The sequence below is a fragment of the Danio rerio genome, chromosome 16 (genome assembly GCF_049306965.1).
Source record: "Danio rerio strain Tuebingen ecotype United States chromosome 16, GRCz12tu, whole genome shotgun sequence".
Lineage (NCBI taxonomy): Eukaryota > Metazoa > Chordata > Actinopteri > Cypriniformes > Danionidae > Danio > Danio rerio.
The window spans coordinates 23,666,709-23,686,596 of record NC_133191.1 but is presented as its reverse complement, the minus strand read 5'-3'; the positions used below and the strand labels follow the sequence as shown (position 1 = coordinate 23,686,596).

At 36.2% G+C, this 19,888-nt stretch overlaps 1 protein-coding gene across 3 annotated transcripts; it reads left to right on the top strand.

Annotated features, from left to right (window-relative positions):
* Window positions 1–1,247: 1,247 nt before the first annotated feature.
* si:dkey-92i15.4 lies at window positions 1,248–19,638 on the top strand. 3 transcript variants are annotated; one of them, XM_005169750.6, is made up of 7 exons: window positions 1,248–1,449; window positions 8,810–11,797; window positions 13,433–13,631; window positions 13,831–13,929; window positions 16,875–17,088; window positions 17,729–17,845; window positions 18,870–19,638. In XM_005169750.6, the coding sequence occupies exons 2-7, from the start codon at window positions 9,099–9,101 to the stop codon at window positions 19,025–19,027; spliced, it is 3,486 nt and encodes a 1,161-aa protein (XP_005169807.3). In that variant the 5' UTR covers window positions 1,248–1,449; window positions 8,810–9,098; the 3' UTR covers window positions 19,028–19,638. The 3 variants fall into 3 exon arrangements, with proteins under 3 accessions (XP_005169807.3, XP_005169805.3, XP_021328662.2); XM_005169748.6 differs by lacking the exon at window positions 1,248–1,449 and adding an exon at window positions 2,141–2,214; XM_021472987.3 differs by lacking the exon at window positions 1,248–1,449 and adding an exon at window positions 4,844–4,934.
* The last annotated feature ends 250 nt before the right edge of the window (window positions 19,639–19,888 follow it).

The following is a 19,888-nucleotide window of genomic DNA, read 5'->3' as shown; positions in this document are numbered from 1 at the left end:
CTCATGTAAAAGTAATTGTGTTGCCTGTCTTATATTAAATATCAAATATATATTAAATATCTAATATATATTAAATATGGTATATGTTAGTTATGCATAGGCTTTTTAAAATATCTCTTATGTCCAGTGTTGTGTTTGTATTTATAATTAGTTTATGTAGCACCATTGTACTGCAAGGCACATTTCGTTCCTCTGTATGTCCACACATGTGGCGGATTGACAATAAAGTTAACTTGACTCAAAATTAACAGTATTTTTTCTGTAAATGAGACAATTTTTACTTCTCTACAAAAGGATTCTTGATTTTATCAATCAATCAATCAATCAATCAACCCTTGAGTCATTGACAATCTGGGTAAATTTTTATCAATTACTGTCAATTTTGCCTATATTATCATTTTTATCACAGTATCTTTTTACAGTATATACAACATGCGATTTTGGATGCAGCACATGTTCCTTAGATGAATGTGTTATTTTATATATATATATATTTTAATCTCTTTTAACCACATTACATTGCCTTTCACATTCTGTATTAGTTACTCATAGCATACAGTGGATATAAATTCACACAAACACCAGCATGTCTTGTCTCCAATCCACAACGCTTTTTTTTGTCATCTTTTCCTCTCTGTGACCCCTTTAGAAATCCACACGCACATACGCAGTCAACACACCCAAACATTTGGCACATGTTTTTTCACTGTGCTAGACTTTTTTCAAGGAAAATGAAGTGAGCGGCCTCAGAACTGCTGACCTTTATCAGATCAACACACTGAACAATGACCGCGATTCTTTCAGGAGGAACAGAAGTGGGTGGCAGATGCATGAAATGGCAACCAGGAATGAAGTTATTTCCCCAATTTTAACACTTTCATATCTTTATCTTATGACCTGGTAAATAAAAATGAAACTAAGGCTTTATTGTGGTATTTAAAAAAAAAAAAGAGAGACAATAACACAACACTTTATTTGCATCATGCATTTGTCAGATTTGTATGAAAATCAATGCAGAGATATCAATATAAGATGACACATCTTATAGCGTTTTAGTGTTGTAGGATGAAAGCAAACTTATTTAGCAACTAAGAAGTTAAATTCCTGCACTGTGACCAATTTTCTCAAGAAGAAAGAAGCTGTTTTGGCTAAACAGGACATCAGACAACAGGAAAATCCTGAAACATCTAATTATGGTGTGTGTCTACAAGCAGCTCAACAATGTGGCTCATTTTGTTTATTTTATCATTCCTTCCATCTTTTATGTCAGTGCTGCTGCTTGCATTTACTTGCGATCAGAAACAGTTTGAAAAGAAACGGTTGCTTTTTGCCTGTATGAAACCACAACCATCACCAGCTTCCTCTGCAACAGCAATCAGCAATGTGCATGTGTCTGCAAGACGATGGCTGACAGAGGATGCTTACAGCATAAACGAAACCGTTTTTAAGGTAAAACATATTTTTTTGTCTTGAACATATAGGGTTTGTGCTATTTGATTTGATGTAAATGCTTGAAATGGCTAATGGTTCATTAATGTTAGTCTTTGATTCAGTTATTTCGGTTAAAGGGATAGTTCACCCTGAAAAGAAAATTTGCTCACTATTTAATCTCCCTCAAGTGGTTCTTAACCTATTTGAGTTTATTTATTCTATTGAACACACAAAAAAATAGAGGTTATTTTGTAGAAAGCTTAAAACCTGCAACGTTTGACTTCCACTGTGAAACAAATATTGAAAGTTACAGGTTTCTAGCAATCTGTGAAAAAATATTGTTTTGAGTAAACTATCCCTTTAAAAAGGGTGTGTGCATGTGTGTGTACGATGTAATCCTTGTGTTGTGAGGACTAAATGTCCCCATTAGTATAGTAATACCAGTCAATAAAACAGACAGAATTAAGAATTTTTAAGATACTTTAAAAAACACATGATGTTTCCTGTGAGGTTTGGGTTTAGGGGTAGGGTTGGGGAGGGGTATATATAGAGTTAGGAGAGTATAAACATCATTACATCTATGGGAAGTCCCCATAAAGATAGCTTTTCTCATGTTTTAGAAGCTGTGTAGCTGTCAAGTTTCACACACATTTAAAGCATAATTCCCGCCCATTTGCTGTTTCTCAGCCTCTTAGACATTTTTTTTGGTGCACTCTTCATTTGCCCTTGCAGCTGCAGGAAGTTGAGCAACTCAAGCCACATGTCCTACAAACATACACCTAGGTAATGCATTTTGTTTCATTTTAAATTGTATATATCATCATTTTTAATAGAAGAATTACACTTTTATTGCAGGTTGCACCATATAATGATGTTGAGTATGATTAGCATTGCTGTGTAATGTGGCTTTTGCATCTTGGATTGATGTAAGTGATGAGTAACAGGTTTAAGCGCTCATGCTGTAGCTGTTTGCAAAGATAATGTTGGCATTTCTGGGTCAAGGTTTGCGAGGTTCAAAAAGTATGCAGCTGGTGATTTTGGTTTTGATTGAAGGATAGTCTGCTAGAATATTCTAGCTTTTCACTTCTTTCTTTTTACTTCCATATTCTTATTTTCAAAAATGTCTCAATATGAAGGTATTGTTATATTTTCTTGCTTGTAGATCTTAGAACATCTGGCAAAAAAATGTCATATATGTTAACAGTCTCAAATTTAATTGTTTGTAATGTTTTAAATCCTGCTGCAGTTTTCGGATTCTGAGATGGTCTGATGAAAACCACCTTGTAAAAATAGTATAACTGCTCTTCACCACAGCTACTTTATAACAGGTCACATGTTTAATGCTATTTTTAATGTATAACTGAAGACAAGTAAACATATGTAGAGAAAAAAGGGTGAACAAAGGTGAAGGGTAGATGGAATTATAAAATAAAGGAGAACTGATCAGATAAATGCATTTCTTTGCATTGGCATAACCTGATGGCTTCGCTGATGACTTTGAGCGTGCATATTTTGTTTTATGTAACATACCAGTTAATTGTCAAAATGGTGAAGATGCTTCATTTGAATATGTCAGTCACATTTGGAAAGTTTATTGAAGACGTGAAGATCCATTATAATATCAAAAAGTTTTACATCAGTTGACATCAATTGTAATCATATTTTTAATGATTACTTTTGCTAAGTTAAGAACGGATCTGATCATAGTGATATAGATATGTTTCGCAAACTCTGCGATTCAAAGACATCAAGACCAAAATTTAAAAAGATTTAAAATGCAAGAATTATTAAAATTACACTGTTCGTTAGTTAGTCGGTTGGTGTGTTAGTTGGATATTTGATCACAAAGTATAATTGAGACTTATATTTAAATGAAATTATTTATTCAATTATTAATTTTCTTTTCAGATTAGTCCCTTTATTAATATGGGATCGCCACAGCAGTATGAACCCCCCCATGACACATTAGTAAGGTAGCGGAGAGAGCTTAACGTTCTACAATTTCAGAAAAACACATGCGATTACAAAAAACACCAGCAATTAAAAAAAGATCTTTATCCATTTGACAGCACACATATTGCAAATCCTCACAATCCAAACAAATTCTGAAAATGCACTGCATTTTCTCACAACACAAACAAATTATGAAAATGCACTGCATTTTCTCACAACACAAACAAATTATGAAAATGCACTGCATTTTCTCACAACACAAACAAATTCTGAAAATGCACTGCATTTTCTCACAACACAAACAAATTATGAAAATGCACTGCATTTTCTCACAATGCAAACAAATTAAGAAAATCCGCTGTATTTCTCACAACACTTGCAAATAGAACAGAACACAACCGGAATGTCTCAAGGGGACCCCTAAATGTGGTGGATCCAGCTAGTTAGGATATGGGCTGCGTCCGAAATCGCCTATACTCAGTAGCTACTGCATTTGAATTTAGACGTACAACTCGTCGCTAGAAAAGTACGTTGAATACTTCCATTCAAAGTACTATGAATCTTATTAAACCAAACTAGGCAGCACGGTGGCGCAGTGGGTGGCACAATCACCTCACAGCAAGAAGGTCACTGGTTCGAGCCCTGGCTGTTTCTGTGGGGAGTTTGCATGTTCTCCCCAAGTTTACGTGGGTTTCCTCCGGGTGCTCAAGTTACCCCCCACAGTCCGAAGACATGCGGTACAGGATAGTTGAATAAGCTAAACTGGTCGTAGTGCATGTGTGTGCAAGAGTGTGTGGGTGTTTCCCAGTGTTGGGTTGCAGCTGGAAGGGCATCTACTGCGTAAAACGTGCTGGATAATGCTGGTTCATTCCAATGTGGCGACCCCCGATTAAAAAACGGAATAAGCCGAAAAGAAATTGAATGAATGCTAAAACCAAAATTGCACAATTTGAATAGGTTATATATTATCTAGACCTGTAAGTCCTACATCACACACACTCATTAAAAAGGTCAAGTGCGATGAATTTGTTTTGTTCAACTGGAAAACCACCTGTTTTAGTCTTTCATTAACTTATTCTAAGTATGTTTTGAATTTGTGAAATTTCTGAACCACAATTTAGGACCAGGTGATTGTCACAAGAATTTATCTCTGCTCGCCTTTAACACCTATTGACTCACTGAGAAACCACGGTCCTGGAATGTTCTTAATAGACATATACTGAAGGGTGTGCATGTTGACAGGTGCATGTGTGAGTACAAGAGACAAAGAAGCTGAGACACAAACAGATGGAAGGAGAAAAAGAGAGCAGCAGGTAGAAAGAAACAGGGGAGGAGAGAAAGACATAGGGAAATGAGAGAGGAAGGCACAACAATCAAAAGGGGAGGAAAAGGGTAAGCATGTCAGACCAGTCCGGCAAGTTCTTATTACAGCAGAAATGCATCATAAAAAAAATATGACAGACTGCAATGAGTAAGAGGAGCGAGAGCTTAAAGCAAGATGGTGAGGAAATATTCTCTCAAACATCTAAGGGACGCTAAAGTCATATAAGGTACGTAGCTATTGTTTAAAGAGCTAAAACTCTGCATGTTTGGTTAGATTGCATGGCTGCTAATGTGTATAACCATTGTTGTGCAAGTGCGTGTGCCATGGGAGAACAGGTGTTTTTTTGTAAACCGACACTGACCTGTTTTCTTTAGAAAGTCTGTAATGTTACAGCCATATAGGACTGGTCATTTCATTTTATTTGACATGAGGGTAGCAGTTTGGTTCTGTGCAACTTGTATTTACTACGTCAATGTTTACTTTATTTGTTTTTAATCAGTTGAGATTTATTTGCGCTTCTGGAAATGGTACGACACACCTCCTCTTATCTCTGCTTTCTGTTTGATGGTGTCTTTACGTTTTAAGCATAGCCACGGAACTCTTGGGATACAGTTTGTAAATCTGGAGCACAAAACCACACTGTAAAAAAATGTTTGATCCATTTTAAATTTTTAAAATTAAGTTAATAATGTTCTAACTTAGTTTTATAAATTGCGCAAATCAGTTTAACAAATGTTCAATGGACTCATAATTTGATTCAGCTTAAACATTTAAGGCAACCAGGATTTTCTTTACAGTGCAGTCTTTTGTTGCATTGTACCCAGCAGGCACACAACATCATAAAACATTAATATTAGGTTAGATTTAGGTCATGATGTCAGGTGACCAAAATTTAATGTCTAGCCAGCATCTAATGACAACGTCAATTTGGCGTTCAATAACAACGTCAAGTTATGTTGATATTTGGTTGATTTTAGATTGTATTGAAAACTGACCAAAATCCAACATCTGATGGATGTCATAATGTCAACATAACGTCAAGGTGTTTTATGATTAGACATTGATATTTGGTTGATTTTAGGTTGGACGTTGGACACTGACATCACCCTGACATTGGGTTCTGACGTCAACACGATTTTCATTTCCAAACAAAATCCAATGTCCCCATAATGTTGGGGTACAACGTCAATATGACGTCCTGTGTCTGCAGGGTATATTTTTGGCAATAGCCTATAAGACATTGCATCAGTCAGATTTTTCTATTATATCCAAAAATGATTTGAATATTCTGTGGATGAAGATTTTGTAAATGGCCAGGCGTACATATATAAAAACTTTATCTTTGGTCAAGAATTGCTAAGCATGTAATATGAATACCTTTTAAGGTCCTATCCTGACAAAGCATACATCAATATAATGTGTATTTATTTATCTTTCATATGATGTATAAAACTCAATTAAAAAAGACAGTTTAAGACAACATAAGCTAACTTTATAACCAAAAACAAAAAGAAAAAAAGTGAGGTAAACAAATCTGGAAGAAGCATTACAAAAGCCTAATTTTGAATCAGTAAAATATCTTGATTGAGTATTGTCTTGTTAAGCTTGTATTTGATTTTATTTGCATGCAGATTTGTGCAAAGATAATAGTTTTGTTGCATGTGACTATTATCAGATCTTGCTAAAGTCTGAATGAATGTCAGTGTGCTGCTTTGAATGATTGTGGGTGTGTGGGAGGTGCAGGATGTTTGGGAAATTGACATAATTCACAGATTAGAGATGAAACAATGCTGTCTTTTTTATATTATGCATTTTTTTGTTTACTAAAATTCATTACACTGCATCCTCTACGAGAATCATGTACCTTTAAATGTGTGCACTATGAAACTGTAACGCATGGGGTGTTAGACAGGATTGTGGTCTGGTGTGTTTGACCTGTTATCTGACTATGTATCGGGTTTTCATAAAGAGCAGCAAAGTGTGACAAGTAACATCAAGAATGTTGTCAGAGTAAACACAACAAAATGCACAAATGCACACACTGGTTCATTGATTTTTAAACATTTTCAGGATGTTTTTCATTTTACGGTCGAAAGTATTATAAAGGTGCCGTCTAGAGTTTCAACATGTTTACATATAAGGGTATGGATGCCGTATGCCTTGAAGAGATTTATGGACTCTCATTGTAATAAATACAGAGTTTCAGTGTGTTGAAATCTTGAGGTACTTCTGAGCAGATTCTGAGCAGGCGACTTGCAAATACCTTTTAGCATGTGCTGTACACTTTGTTAAGTGGTAGGTAGTATAACTTAATGATTAAAGGTCTGGGCCATTTGTAAATTCAGGGATTACAAGCAGGATTGTGTTTGATCTGTTTAGAATTAAACTTAAAATGCTCTTTAAAGGGTTATTTCACACAAAAATTAAAAATTCTTTTATTAATCCACTTGTTAAGTTGTGACATACGAAATACTGTTTCTGGGTCCAAGCCGCAACTCATTTGAATAGAGAAAATATTTGTTTCTTACCACTTTTTTGTCATATCGCACATTAAAGTCAATTTTATATAAAATCATGGTGTGCACAACAGTCTTTGGTATTGCTGCCTCACAGACACCAATATTTTAACAATTTCTAAAACATTTATTACTTTCTGGCCATCAGATATTAAGCATGTATAAATATACAGTATATATTGTGATTGTCGAAGGTATGGCATGGCTTTGTAAACGTTTAATATTACCATTTTGCGGCTTACCCACTAATTGTTGCTCCAAAACTCTGAGACCTTAGTGTGTCTTTAAATACAAATTAAGAAATTTTAAATGAAATCTGAGAGCTCCCTTATTCTTCACAGACAGCAAGGTTTCTGACTTGTTCAAAGTTCAGAAAGGCACTAATAATCATCCTGATAAATGCTATGTATTGTCAGTGGTTTAATCGAAATATTACCAAGCTATGAGAAAACTTTTGTTCACACATAAAACTAAAATAATATCTTTAATATCCTCAGTGTCAGTATAGGGAACATGTTTACAATGTGAAGACAAAATATTCTTGTGTTTTCATAAAATTTCAATTGAACAACTGAAAGCACATTTTTTGACCATGTTTTCTTGGTACCTTTCTAGACTTTAAACAACTTGAGACGGTTGATGTTGCTGGAGGATTAGAGAGATCTTGGAATCGAAAAATATCTTTGTGTTCTGAAAAGGATTTTGGGGGGTTGGGATGACACAAGGCATAACAGAACTTTCCAACCCAGGCTCATTCTAAAAATGTATCTCTACATACATTTATGGAGAGTGCCAAATAAGTCCAGCAGCTACGTTTTTTTGCAGTCATTGTTTTCGCAAATCCACCTGTGGCCACTCTGTATTCTTTTTCAGATCTCAAAGTTCTCTTGAGAGTGCCATTTGCACATGCTCTTCTCACGTAAATCCACCAGAAGCCCTGTCAACTGACTTTTTGACTGACTGACCAATTGACTCACCCACCCTCCCCCTTCCCTAAACCCAACCAATAGTGTTTTCAAAAGCACTGATTTACCCAAGCCACCCACTTACCTAAACCCAACTGTCAATTTTAAAAAGCAATCCAGAAAAAGAAGAGCTTTTTTTACCACATTTTTACCCTGCTATTCACTTGTTTATTTTATTTTTTTGATTCCGTTTTTGTTTACCCACTTTCACCAGTCTTGAACCCCATTGTCGTGGTCAACTACTTTCTGTGTCTTAAGTCCTCTAACATGTATGGTGAGCCAACTGGACAAACTAGTAACAGCGGGAAAGTCGTCCATAAAGAGGTAAACGGTCAGCTGGTATGTGGGAAAAGGAATGGCGTCATACCGCCCTATAGTGTTCGTTTTAAAAATGAAATGCAGCCATACGTATTACATAATTTGCCATCTCCAGAAATGTATATAGGGCTACATTTTTAGAATGAGCCTATATTGGAACTTTCAGTCATTTTGGTAGTGAACAAAAATGTAAGTGAGTTCCTGAATGCTAACTGAACTTTAATCCATGTAGCACTACAGGAGTTCTAATTAAATAAAGTTAATTTCATTTGTTTAAAGCTAACTTTCACTTGTGGTTACAGAACAAGATACGGAACGAAGTGTACCTAGGTTCATTACTATTTATTGTTGGATCCAGACAGCGTGACACATCTTTCAAGGACAAGGAGCTTTCCACACACGCTGGATAACACATTGTCTACGCTGGATAACACGTTTAGCTTGTTTAATTTGGAAAACTTAGCCCAGCTTAATTACTTTACAAATTCTGCCAAATAAGTACTTCAAATTAAAAATGTCGATGGAAAGATGACAAAATTAAATTCATACTCTAATGAATACACTGTGTGAGATTCAGAGACTTTTAAAAGAATGAGTTTGCATACTGGAACTTCTGTGTGTCAATTTCCTGAAGCAGACACAACTGGCAGCGTGACTGAAGGTACGCAAACATCCGATGGAACGGCAGCACAAAGTCAAAATCAGTCATCTGTAAAGCCTTATGGCTCTGCAGCTGCTAGATTCAAAATCCGCTCTGCTAAAACACTTACTACTAAGGACCTTAGGAAGAAAAGCTTTTCTTTTGAGAGGGGAAATGTTGAAGACTCAAGTCAGAAAAGTCATCCAAGTAAGGACCTCAACAAAGCTTGTACATCTGCTAGTTATACCCACACTAACATTGATGAGACAGGTAAAACTTTAAGTAAAGATGTACGAATGGATTCAACTCCTTTAATCAGTTCTGAAAAGAGTCGTGCGAGTGATAAAAGTTTAATCACTCAGGAAGATAAGACTCAGACAGCAAGTGACAGAAACAGAGGAGATGAGTTGAGAAAATTTCATCAGTTAAGCAAAAGTAAAAGCTTAGACTGGAGAGTAATGAACAGCAGAGCAGGACTGGGTAACACAACTGTCATGACTAGTGGCACAAGAGACTATAGTCACTACATGAGGCGATCAGATAGTTCAGAAAAAGCAGAAACAAACAACAACGTAACTTCAAGTACACAAGAGAATCAACCCATTACCTATTCAAGGAGGATCCAGGCTAATAATGTAGCCAATGATGTTGATCAGAGCAGTGACAGAAAGGTTTCTCCAGTCTCTGGATATACATCTTTGAGAATGAACCAAATCAGTTTTGCTATAGAAAAAGCAAGCAGCGGTCAGTCACTCCCTTCCAGACTGAAGCCAAGACTTAGCCTAGATTCAATTAAAGATGGTGGCAGTCTCTGGGCACAGCAACCAGGGGAATCAAGTCTTGGTCAGGCAGACAAGAAAATCGGATTCTGGACCAAAGAGCAAGGACTTTCTAATGCTGAGGAAGTAACTGGAAACCAAACAATAAAGGAAAGAATTGATAAACTCCTTGCGTCACATGGCAAACCTGATGATTTAAGTCCTGATATATCATTTACCAAGTCAATGGACACTGTGGACTCCACTCCAAGTCAAGGGAAAAACACTACTGACTCTTCAGATTATACTCAGAGCCAACAAAACAAGCCTTTAGACAATGCAGAAAAAGCTGGAACATTTCCTAGAAGATTTTCAAAAACATATTTTGGTCCCAAGCCAGAACCCTCTTTAAATAATGAGAACAGAAATGTCCAAAGGGAAAACCCCTCTGGATTAAGTTCTTCATTGTCATCAAAGCCAAAGTGGAGTACAGAGAGTTACAAAAATGCTCAATCACTTCTGCATAATAACAACGAAGAATCAAGCAAAAGGGCGTTTACAGGGTCACCAAACTACTGTAGTCAGTCATTAGAAAGAACCAGGAGTAAACTGTCAGCAACTGGTCAATACAACATTCACAGGAACCAGTCTGCATATTCAGATAGTAGTTCAAACACCTCCAGCAAGGATCTCAACTGTCTTTCCAGCCGGATCAAAGAAGACATTTTGAAGGATAAACAATCAGATAAAGAAACTACCAAGGGGCTGGACATAAAGGAAAACAAGTGTCACGGTGGTTCGCAAGTGGAGACCACCCAACCCAAGAACCAATTGTCCTCAAAAGAAGCAGCACATAGTGAAATCCATAAAGAAGGGAAAGACAATGTTTTCACTTTTAAAACTGAGGGAAAGAGAGGAGAAGGTGTACTAGAAAAGTTCCGTGCACAATCCCTGGATTCTGTAAAGAATACAATCAGCATGTTCGAATCCTTGGCGCAACAGGGAACCCCAAAAGATCTTTATTCCAAAAGGACATTATCTGTACCAGAGCATCCTAAACCTGCCGCTCTCGTGAGGAAGAGTGGCTCAGAAAGAAACCTTCATTTTGGAAGATCTGTGGGGAACAGAGAAAACCCAGGAACAAATGTCTTTAACAAAAATGAACCCAATAAGCAGACTGAAGAAGGCACTCTAAATCTAAGTAAAGCTCCTCATTCAAATTCTTCTGTCAAAGTAACACCAACATTCGAACCACGTCAGGAGGCTTACAGAAAGAGTGTTGAGCTTGTGCCAGAATTTAAACAAATGAATGAATTGAGAACTGACCGAGTTAGCAGAAAAGATGATGAATCTAGGACAGCTGGTCAAAATCATATTGATGAACCAGATTCTGCACTCACTGTACATTCAAGGCTCAGAAAGATGAGAGCAATGGAAGAAAAAGTAGAAAATCCAGAATTCTCTCAACACTCAAAACGTTTAGTAAAGCAACAGACTATTCATGTAAAAACAGAGGATGATGGTGATGATGAGGATGAAGATACACCAATTAACTCTCCTATTAGTGCACCTAACACAATTAGCATAGAGAAACAGAGCTACATTGGATTCATAACAGTCAATGGGACCCATCCCAAAGTGCTACCTAATCAACCTCAAAGTTCCTCTCATTTCCAGACTGCCCATTCCTCACTCAACCATTCTAATAATAACAACTACAAAATAAGGGAGGATCTGACCTCACTGACTACTACTGGCATGGCTAGGTGGAGCTCTGATGAGGAAGATTATGATGAGGAAACAGACACTGAAGAGGACTCTGATTCAGGAGAATCATCTGTGACCATCACAAGCAACATGAGCCAATCTGAAAGAAGAAGTTTCTCTGTAAGGTAACTAATACAGTGTGAAAAAAAATGATAATTGATTAAATTGACATATCATGTCAGTGACACGGTGGCTCAGTGGTTAGCACTGTCGCCTTATAGCAAGATGGTTGCTGGTTTGAGTCCCGGTTGGGTCAGTTGGCATTCCTGTGTGAAGTTTGCATGTTCTCCCCATTTTGGCATGGGTTACCTCCGGTTTTCCCCACAGTTCAAAGACATGTGGTATAGATGAATTGAATAAGCTAAATTTTCCATAGTGTATGTGTGTGAATGAGTATGTATTGATGTTTCCCAGTACTGCGTTGCAGTTGGAAGGGCATCTTCTGTGTAAAACAGTTGCTGGATAAGTTGGTTTCATTCCACTGAGGTGACAGCGTAATCATGAATAAAGGGACTAAGAAAATAAATGAATGACATAACATCTAAAAAATGACTTAGATTAAGGCCCCGTTAACACTACTTTTAGTTTTAAAATGCATAAGTTTTGCTACTGTTACGCCATCCGTCCACACTACGCCAGAGTTTTCTAGCGCAAAAACGGAGCGTTTTGGAAACGCTGGAGAGGCCATTTTCATTCTAAAACGCTGCTGCTCCGTCTCAGTGTGGATGGGGGAAAACGGAGACATCTGAAAACGGGGGGACATCTGATTGGGGCTTTTCCTCAAATTAAGTAGTCTAACGTTACACACACAGTTCAGTCCAGCATCCTCTTCTTGTAAGTTCAGACTTCGCAAGTTTGAGCAAGGCTGCAGTCTCCCCCTCCTCAGTTTGATTTGGAAAACAGACTACCGAGGACCCGGGTAAATCTTCAAAGGGAACAGTGTACTTTATAACTTCATTCACATCACCCTGGCTGCGTTGTTTCACTTTCTCAACAATAAAATGACAACATGATTTAAGGAACTGCTATTTTCATTTTGATCTTAGCAATTTAACAGACAGCAGAAATGTTGAGGCGTCGTGCTGCATATGAGCATCTTTACTGTGTGGATATTTATAACAAAACGGAGCCTGTAACAACTGCCTCCTTTCACTTTCAGTGAAAATACGAAACATACCCTCTCCTTTGCTGAATATCAGTTTTAATAATCGATAATGGCCATCATAAAAGTATAACATACAATAAGTTTATACATTATAAGAAATAAAGGCAAGTGATCAGTCAATATAGGCCTACAGAATGTAAGCTACGTGGTTCCATTAATTATTAACTTATCTTTGCGCTTAGCCAAAACACGTTACCTGAGAACAAGTAATAGATTCCAATGACCAAAGTTGGGGAATATGTCATTAGATATAGACAACAAGATGAATGAAATATCACAATTAATAAATATAGTGAGATTAGATCCAGCGGGAGATGCTTGATGAGCAGTCCGACGAGCAGAGCTGTCATCTGGGTAGATAGGCTGCAGCGCTTGCCCGAGAGTGTTTGTGTGGCCATGTGATATGCGTTTTCAGCGTTTTGGTGTGGACGGAGAGCTGTTCAGAAACGCTGGGTGAAATGCTAGTGTGGACGTGGACCATTTTTATTCTAAAACGCCGTTTTAAAACTAAAATGCACTAGTGTAAATGGGGCCTAACTTTCAGTGTCAGCAATTCACAATCTATGTTCTTATGCTACATATATACCCATTGCAGTCTCATGGACCTATGTAACTTTGGAGGGGTGGACTATAATTCGCCAGAGTGGTTAGAAGATCACGAAGATTTGCCTTCCTCACGCTCTGCGTCGCTGAGCTCAGACATCTCAGTGTTCTCTTCTGTGACTTTGCTAAGCACCGATGAACTGGATCGCTTATTGGATGATGTCAAGAGCTTGGGAGATGACACCCTGAAGGTAAAATGTTACGTAGCTTTGTCCTGAAGCACTCAATTTGACAATGAAATAGACTGTCGCGCCATGCATATTTGGTTAACAAACGGATATACAAAGACAATTACAGACTTAGTTGTGCAAGCTAATGTATTGATTTGGGGAAAATACACTGTTTTGTTTTGCAATCGTAACTTGTATCTCTGGCTCTGACTTACAACAGAAATATGAAGATGTGCAAGTGGTTGTGTTACACAAGGAGGTGGGGAGTGGCTTGGGATTTACCTTGGCTGGGGGAGTGGATCAGAATAAACCAGTCACAGTGAGTATCTCTGAATGTTGTAATGCACAAACATTTTGAGCTACAGAAAACATGCATTAACCTTTCTACTGCAGGCATTATGATAGTAATTTGGACTGTTTTTATTTTCTTAGAATGGCTTAACTTTAAATGCTGTAAAAATAAAAATAAAAACTGGGAATAATATAAGGTATTTTATGATATGTTGCCATATGGCAACAACGTTCATTAGTAGACCTAAGCTAGAAACTTCTAATTTAGAACTTTCCTTTTAATTAATAATTTTGTTTGAAATGATTTAATGGGTGTTGCAGTATTATAAACTTTTACACAGACCTTATAAATGACATTATACAGTACATACTTTCCAAAAACTCATATTCCAACAGCTTTCATTTATTCCATTTTTTTGATAAATATTATTGAAAACAAACATAATATTGTATTATCATGTACACAACATACAGCAAATATAACAATTTGTTTTTGTAAAATTATAACAAATAAACAACAAGTCTTGTATATCAGAAAAATGTAGCTACTACCTAACATTGTTTATATATATATATATATATATATATATATATATATATATATATATATATATATATATATATATATATATATATATATATATATATATATATATATATATATCTGCATCAAAGCTAACTTGCCCAAACTGTCTCATCACTGCTTTTATCAGATGTCCAGTCTGCATCATTCTTATGGTCACTAAAACCCATCTCATCCCCATTTTCATCTGCAGGAAGAGCCAGTTCTGACCTTTTCTTCTTTCACTTACCATAGAACATGGTAGTGCTCGCTAATACACTGTTACCTGTATTTATATCTAATCAAATGTATTGCCATTAAAATAAGGTTTTATCTATAATTCAAATGCCATTAACACATAACGAAACAACATTATATTACTAGCATTCATGTTGTTTTTGTTACAACTTAAAAGTGCACGGCTGACCTTGCTAGCTAGCTAACCCATTGCAATAATGCACACTCCACTACTGCACAGTGTTGCCATTTGGCAACACATACATTTGGTCAATTTACAAAAAAAAAAAAAAAAAAAAAAAAACCTAACTTGATAAAAACTTTTTTGAGTTGTGAATATGTCATCAAAACTTACTGGAAGTGATGTCTCAGATTTTTTTGTGGATCTAACATAAGTTGATACTTTGTTTTTATTGATGTTTACAATTGCATTCAGCAACTACTTACAATAAACACTAGTCTGTCAGAAATTGTGCCACAGAAAAAACACAGCATGTTATGTGACTTAACCAAAGCACATCATTGGCTAAACTAAGGTCTTTTCTTTCCAACAAAAAAAAAAAAAATGAATGTTGGTCTAAAAGAAACAGTGGCAGGTAAATGAGCATGAATGTCATGTTGTAATCAGTGTTGCCAGATTGGGCGATTTTGAATTAGAATGTGTGGGTCAAAAATGGCAATGGACAGCCCAATCTCATGATGAAACGTAAGGATTTTTAATGTTAGTTAAATGTCAGTTTATGTTAGTAATGTCAGTTTAGTGGCTAATTTGTACAAACTTGAGTTTTACAAAAATGTAAGATTTGAAAAAGGAGACATGGCACCCAACCCCGCCCCTAAACCACTAAATCATTTAGCCACTAAATCAAAAAGTTATGAATTGCCGTGAGATTGCGTCACATTGGCGGTTTTGAAATGTAAATTTTATAACTTATTCAACGAAACATAACTGTGTGCTACTCCATTTAGTTATAGTGAGCAGTGCATATTGCAAACGGCATTAGCCCTCCTGCAAGTGGAGATGAAGGAAAGTGGTATTAAAATCTGACTCCCCAAGCAAATCTGATCCCCCCTGCATCACGCAGCACATGCACTCGCAACAACTTACAGGTTTATCATGACACTTTTATCGATAATTTTTTTCCACAATTGACAGCCAGAACAAACAAAGATGCATCATCTCATTGACAAGCAGCACCTAATTATGTTCAAAAGAATTTAAAACGCCAAATGAGACGAATTTATACCCCATTTGGAAAGTAAAACATACTCTAATGTTATCTACAACAACAAGTGCAGTGCATGGGTGAGAGGGCGGTGTTTCGATGTGATCTGGTTTTGTTGTGGTTCTGTGACAGCTGGTGTTGGTTGCTGTATTATTAAAAGGTATGACAGTTGAAGTAACTAGATTAATTTCAATTTAAATAAATCAAAATTAAATAAAATATTAATCTTATATTTTGGGCGTTTTTTGTGCGTTTGGGCGGATTTTGGACGACTTTTGGCCTGGAAAACGTCAGCTAGATCTGGCAACACCAGGAGTCCATTCACATTCATGGAGGGCCACACCTCTGCACGGTTTAGCTCTAACACACTTAAGCTGCAGTCACACTAGAGTTTGTGTGTGCGAAATTCTGTCGCACGGCAATTCGAAAAGGGGCGGGATTAAATAAGATTAACTAGCGATTGCTCCATGTTTTAAATTTCTATCCAGAGAGGTCATGTTTTGATCCTCGATTGGTCTCAAGCAGTCAAGTGATGCGATTTCGCAGGTCAGAGTTTACCAAGCTTGAACTTTGCACTGCAGCATCCGGCGAAACTTAACGCATGACCTCGCATTTCCGGTCTGACGTATTCGCGTGCGTATTTATGGAAGTCTATGGGAGGAAAAGCCCAGTGAGACCGCATCTTTACCTGTTTCAAACAAGCCTGAAGGACTCAATTAGTTTGATCAGGTGTGTTTAATTAGAGTTGGAACTAAACTGCGCAGAGCTGCAGCCCTCCAGGAACTGAAATTGACATCTGTGCAAGAGTGTTAATTATGGTAATTAGATACAGATTAACCAAAAGGTCTACAAAAAGCAACAAAAACAGATGCAAAATACTATAAAACACTTTGACTTTAAATCCTAACTTAAATCTTAAGATTACGATTTCTCCCCATCTTCTCTTAGGTCCACAGAATTATCTCAGGTGGGGTAGCAGCACAGGAAGGCTCCATCTTCGAGGGTGCTCAAGTGCTGTCAATCAATGGCACTGCCCTCCAGAACTCTGCCCACTGGGAGGCTCTGCGTACACTGAGAAAAGCAAAAGGGCAGGGAATGGCAGTGGTTGTTCTTCAGAGTGGTAACAGCAGAAAAGATGTCACTGAAAAAGCAGGAATCACAGGTGGGTAGGATGACAAATGGATGGTATATACTGTACATTTATTAACTGGCCACTTTATTAGGTGTACCTCTTTGACTATACAGTAATCAAAGGCACATGGTTATAATCACTTTGAACATTTTGAATCATTTTTTCAACTGCATTCACTAAACTTAATTGCCCTACACAATCTCCAGATCTCAGTCATTTCAGGACTTGTCAGGATTTTGAAAGTCTAGTAATTCTTTAGATTTTTTTATTCACAACAAAACACAACTGAAGAGACTCATGCCATAGGTTTTAAGAAAAGCTGTGAAAACCTGATGGAACAGGGGACAAATCTTAAAGTCACTTGGACCAAAATCTCATTTAAATATTTCTTCTGAATCAATGTCATGATGAATTAAAACAAATCAGAATGTAAAAGGGGGTTTCAGCCCGATACCAGCAAGGTGTCATCAGTCATGACAACAACGTATGTAATTGCATTTGGAAATCAATATACGCTTGAAAAAATGTATCAATTTGTTTGAAAATTTTGATAGGCATTGATAGGGTTGCTTTATACTGTAAACAGATATGGTAAAAACATGACAAAAAAAGCAGAAGTAAGGTTCCTGCAATCCAGTGTTGATACTTTGTGTATTTGTGCCCCCTACAGGCAGGAGAGTCCGTGTGACTCTAAACAAGTCTAGCTCTGATCTTGGCTTTAGTCTTGAAGGAGGGGTGGGCTCTAGCTCAGGAGACAAACCCCTCACTATACAAAAAATCTTCCGTGGTAAGACCATTTTTTTATGTTTAAATCAATCCTATTAAACACAACTCAGTTTGCCAATGTTATTGCAATTTAGAAAATATAAATATTCTTATGAAGCATTATAAGCTGTGATCGACTTCATTTTTATTCTCTTACCTCACAAACTTCCCATTGTCTCGTTGACTGGAATATACTTCATTGTTGCAGCAAATGAGCTATGAGCTTTATTGTAAGGTCCTTAAATCACTTAAAATATGCTATTATCAGTGTTTTCATTTTTAGAGTTGTGTGAAGACTGAAGGTAAAAAAAAAAATATATCAAACTGTATTACAAAGTTGTCATGGGTAAATAAAAAAGAAAACAATATATATATATATATATATATATATATATATATATATATATATATATATATATATATATATATATATATATATATATATATATATTGTAGAAATAAATAGAAAGAATTACATTAATCGTGTTAGGCTAATTAATGGATTATGTATACATACACACACACACACACAGTATATATATATATATATATATATATATATATATATATATATATATATATATATATATATATATATATATATATATATTACAGTTTATTATTAACTTATTATAATGAAAATAAACAATTCCATTTGCAGCACAATGGACATTTTAATAAATCTGATTCATTCTCAATATATATTTAAAATTTTGATTGCTTTTTATAAACTCAATAATCAAACAAACTAACGTTTACATTAAATTACAAATTTAATTCTTCCTCTCTTTTAAGACGACATGGTGGGCCAAATTAAAGGTTATCATGGGCCAACTTTAAACCGCGGCCCCTAGTTTGGACATGTCTGCTAGAAGGTGTACATTTGAATATATTTCCCCCTTAATCAAAGTTTAGGGATGATACTCTGTCTATACAACTTTAAAATGACTATGAGGATTCCCCCAAGGGTGTGTCAAAAGATGGTGTAACAAATCTAATCTCCTCATTCCAACCTCCATCCAATTAAATAAGCTACTTGTTTCCAGGTGGACCAATGAGTGAAGTGTTCCCAGGGGATGAACTGTTAGAGGTGCAGGGTCAGAGTTTGAAGGGTCTGATGCGTCTTGAAGCTTGGAACCTCATAAAGAAACTGCCCTCTGGTCCAGTGGATATCTTATTACACCGTCCTCATCAACCACATTGAAGACCTCTACTGTACTTCTAACACCTTCCCTTTTAAAGTGCTATGCATGTCATAATTTATTCTGTTACAGGTTCTAACATGTTGTGTTCTTGCAATTTTTTTCTGCCAATATGAAGTATCATAGTATTTTGAAGTGTTTTCAATCCTTTAAGATTTTAATTAATGCACTCCAAAAACGCAGGGTTGTCCCAAATTAATGTATTAAAAAAAAAAAAGAAACCGACCACTGTGTAAAAATGTAATTTAAAAAGTTATCCCAATGGTTGGGTTCGTCCACATTTTAACCAAATTTGATTGTAATAATCGAGTCATTTTAAGGCTGTACTGCCAAAATTAAAGACAAGAAAGCACTGAAGGCCAAACGGTCATACTTTTAAATAGGCCTTATTTTAAATAATGTTTACACACTTGTTATGCAACAATTTACATGATTTGTACAATCAGTCTGTATCAGAAACCATTATATATATATATTATTTTTTTAGTCCTTGTTTTACAATGTATGTACAGTAAATCTGTCTAATGTATGTTGTCTGTACATATCGGATCCATTCCAGAAAATTTTTAATATTAAAGACAAATACATAAGTGATAGCTTACAGAACATCCACTACTCCTATCGTCATATTTTTTGTGTTTTTTGTTTTAACATTTGCTTCTTTATCAATCAATATGAAAATCAATTGTATTGAGTAATTGTGGTTCTCCTGAAAGAACTGAATGCCCCAATCCACTCTAAACATTATTGCTCTGAGGTTTCTAGCCATCCCGAACATATCAGGTGTGTTTGCAGGTTCAGATATAGGTTTGAAGCTCAATCAGCACACACTATGGCCAAGACCTTGAAAATGTGGCTCTCTG

What these genes read in the sequence shown, in the direction of transcription:
- si:dkey-92i15.4 (XM_005169750.6), top strand. Translation starts at nt 9,099, where the DNA reads ATGAGTTTGCATACTGGAACTTCTGTGTGTCAATTTCCTGAAGCAGAC. An exon ending in AGAAGAAGTTTCTCTGTAAG is followed by an intron (nt 11,798 to 13,432) that starts GTAACTAATACA and finishes TACCCATTGCAG; the next exon opens with TCTCATGGACCTATGTAACT. An exon ending in TATACAAAAAATCTTCCGTG is followed by an intron (nt 17,846 to 18,869) that starts GTAAGACCATTT and finishes ACTTGTTTCCAG; the next exon opens with GTGGACCAATGAGTGAAGTG.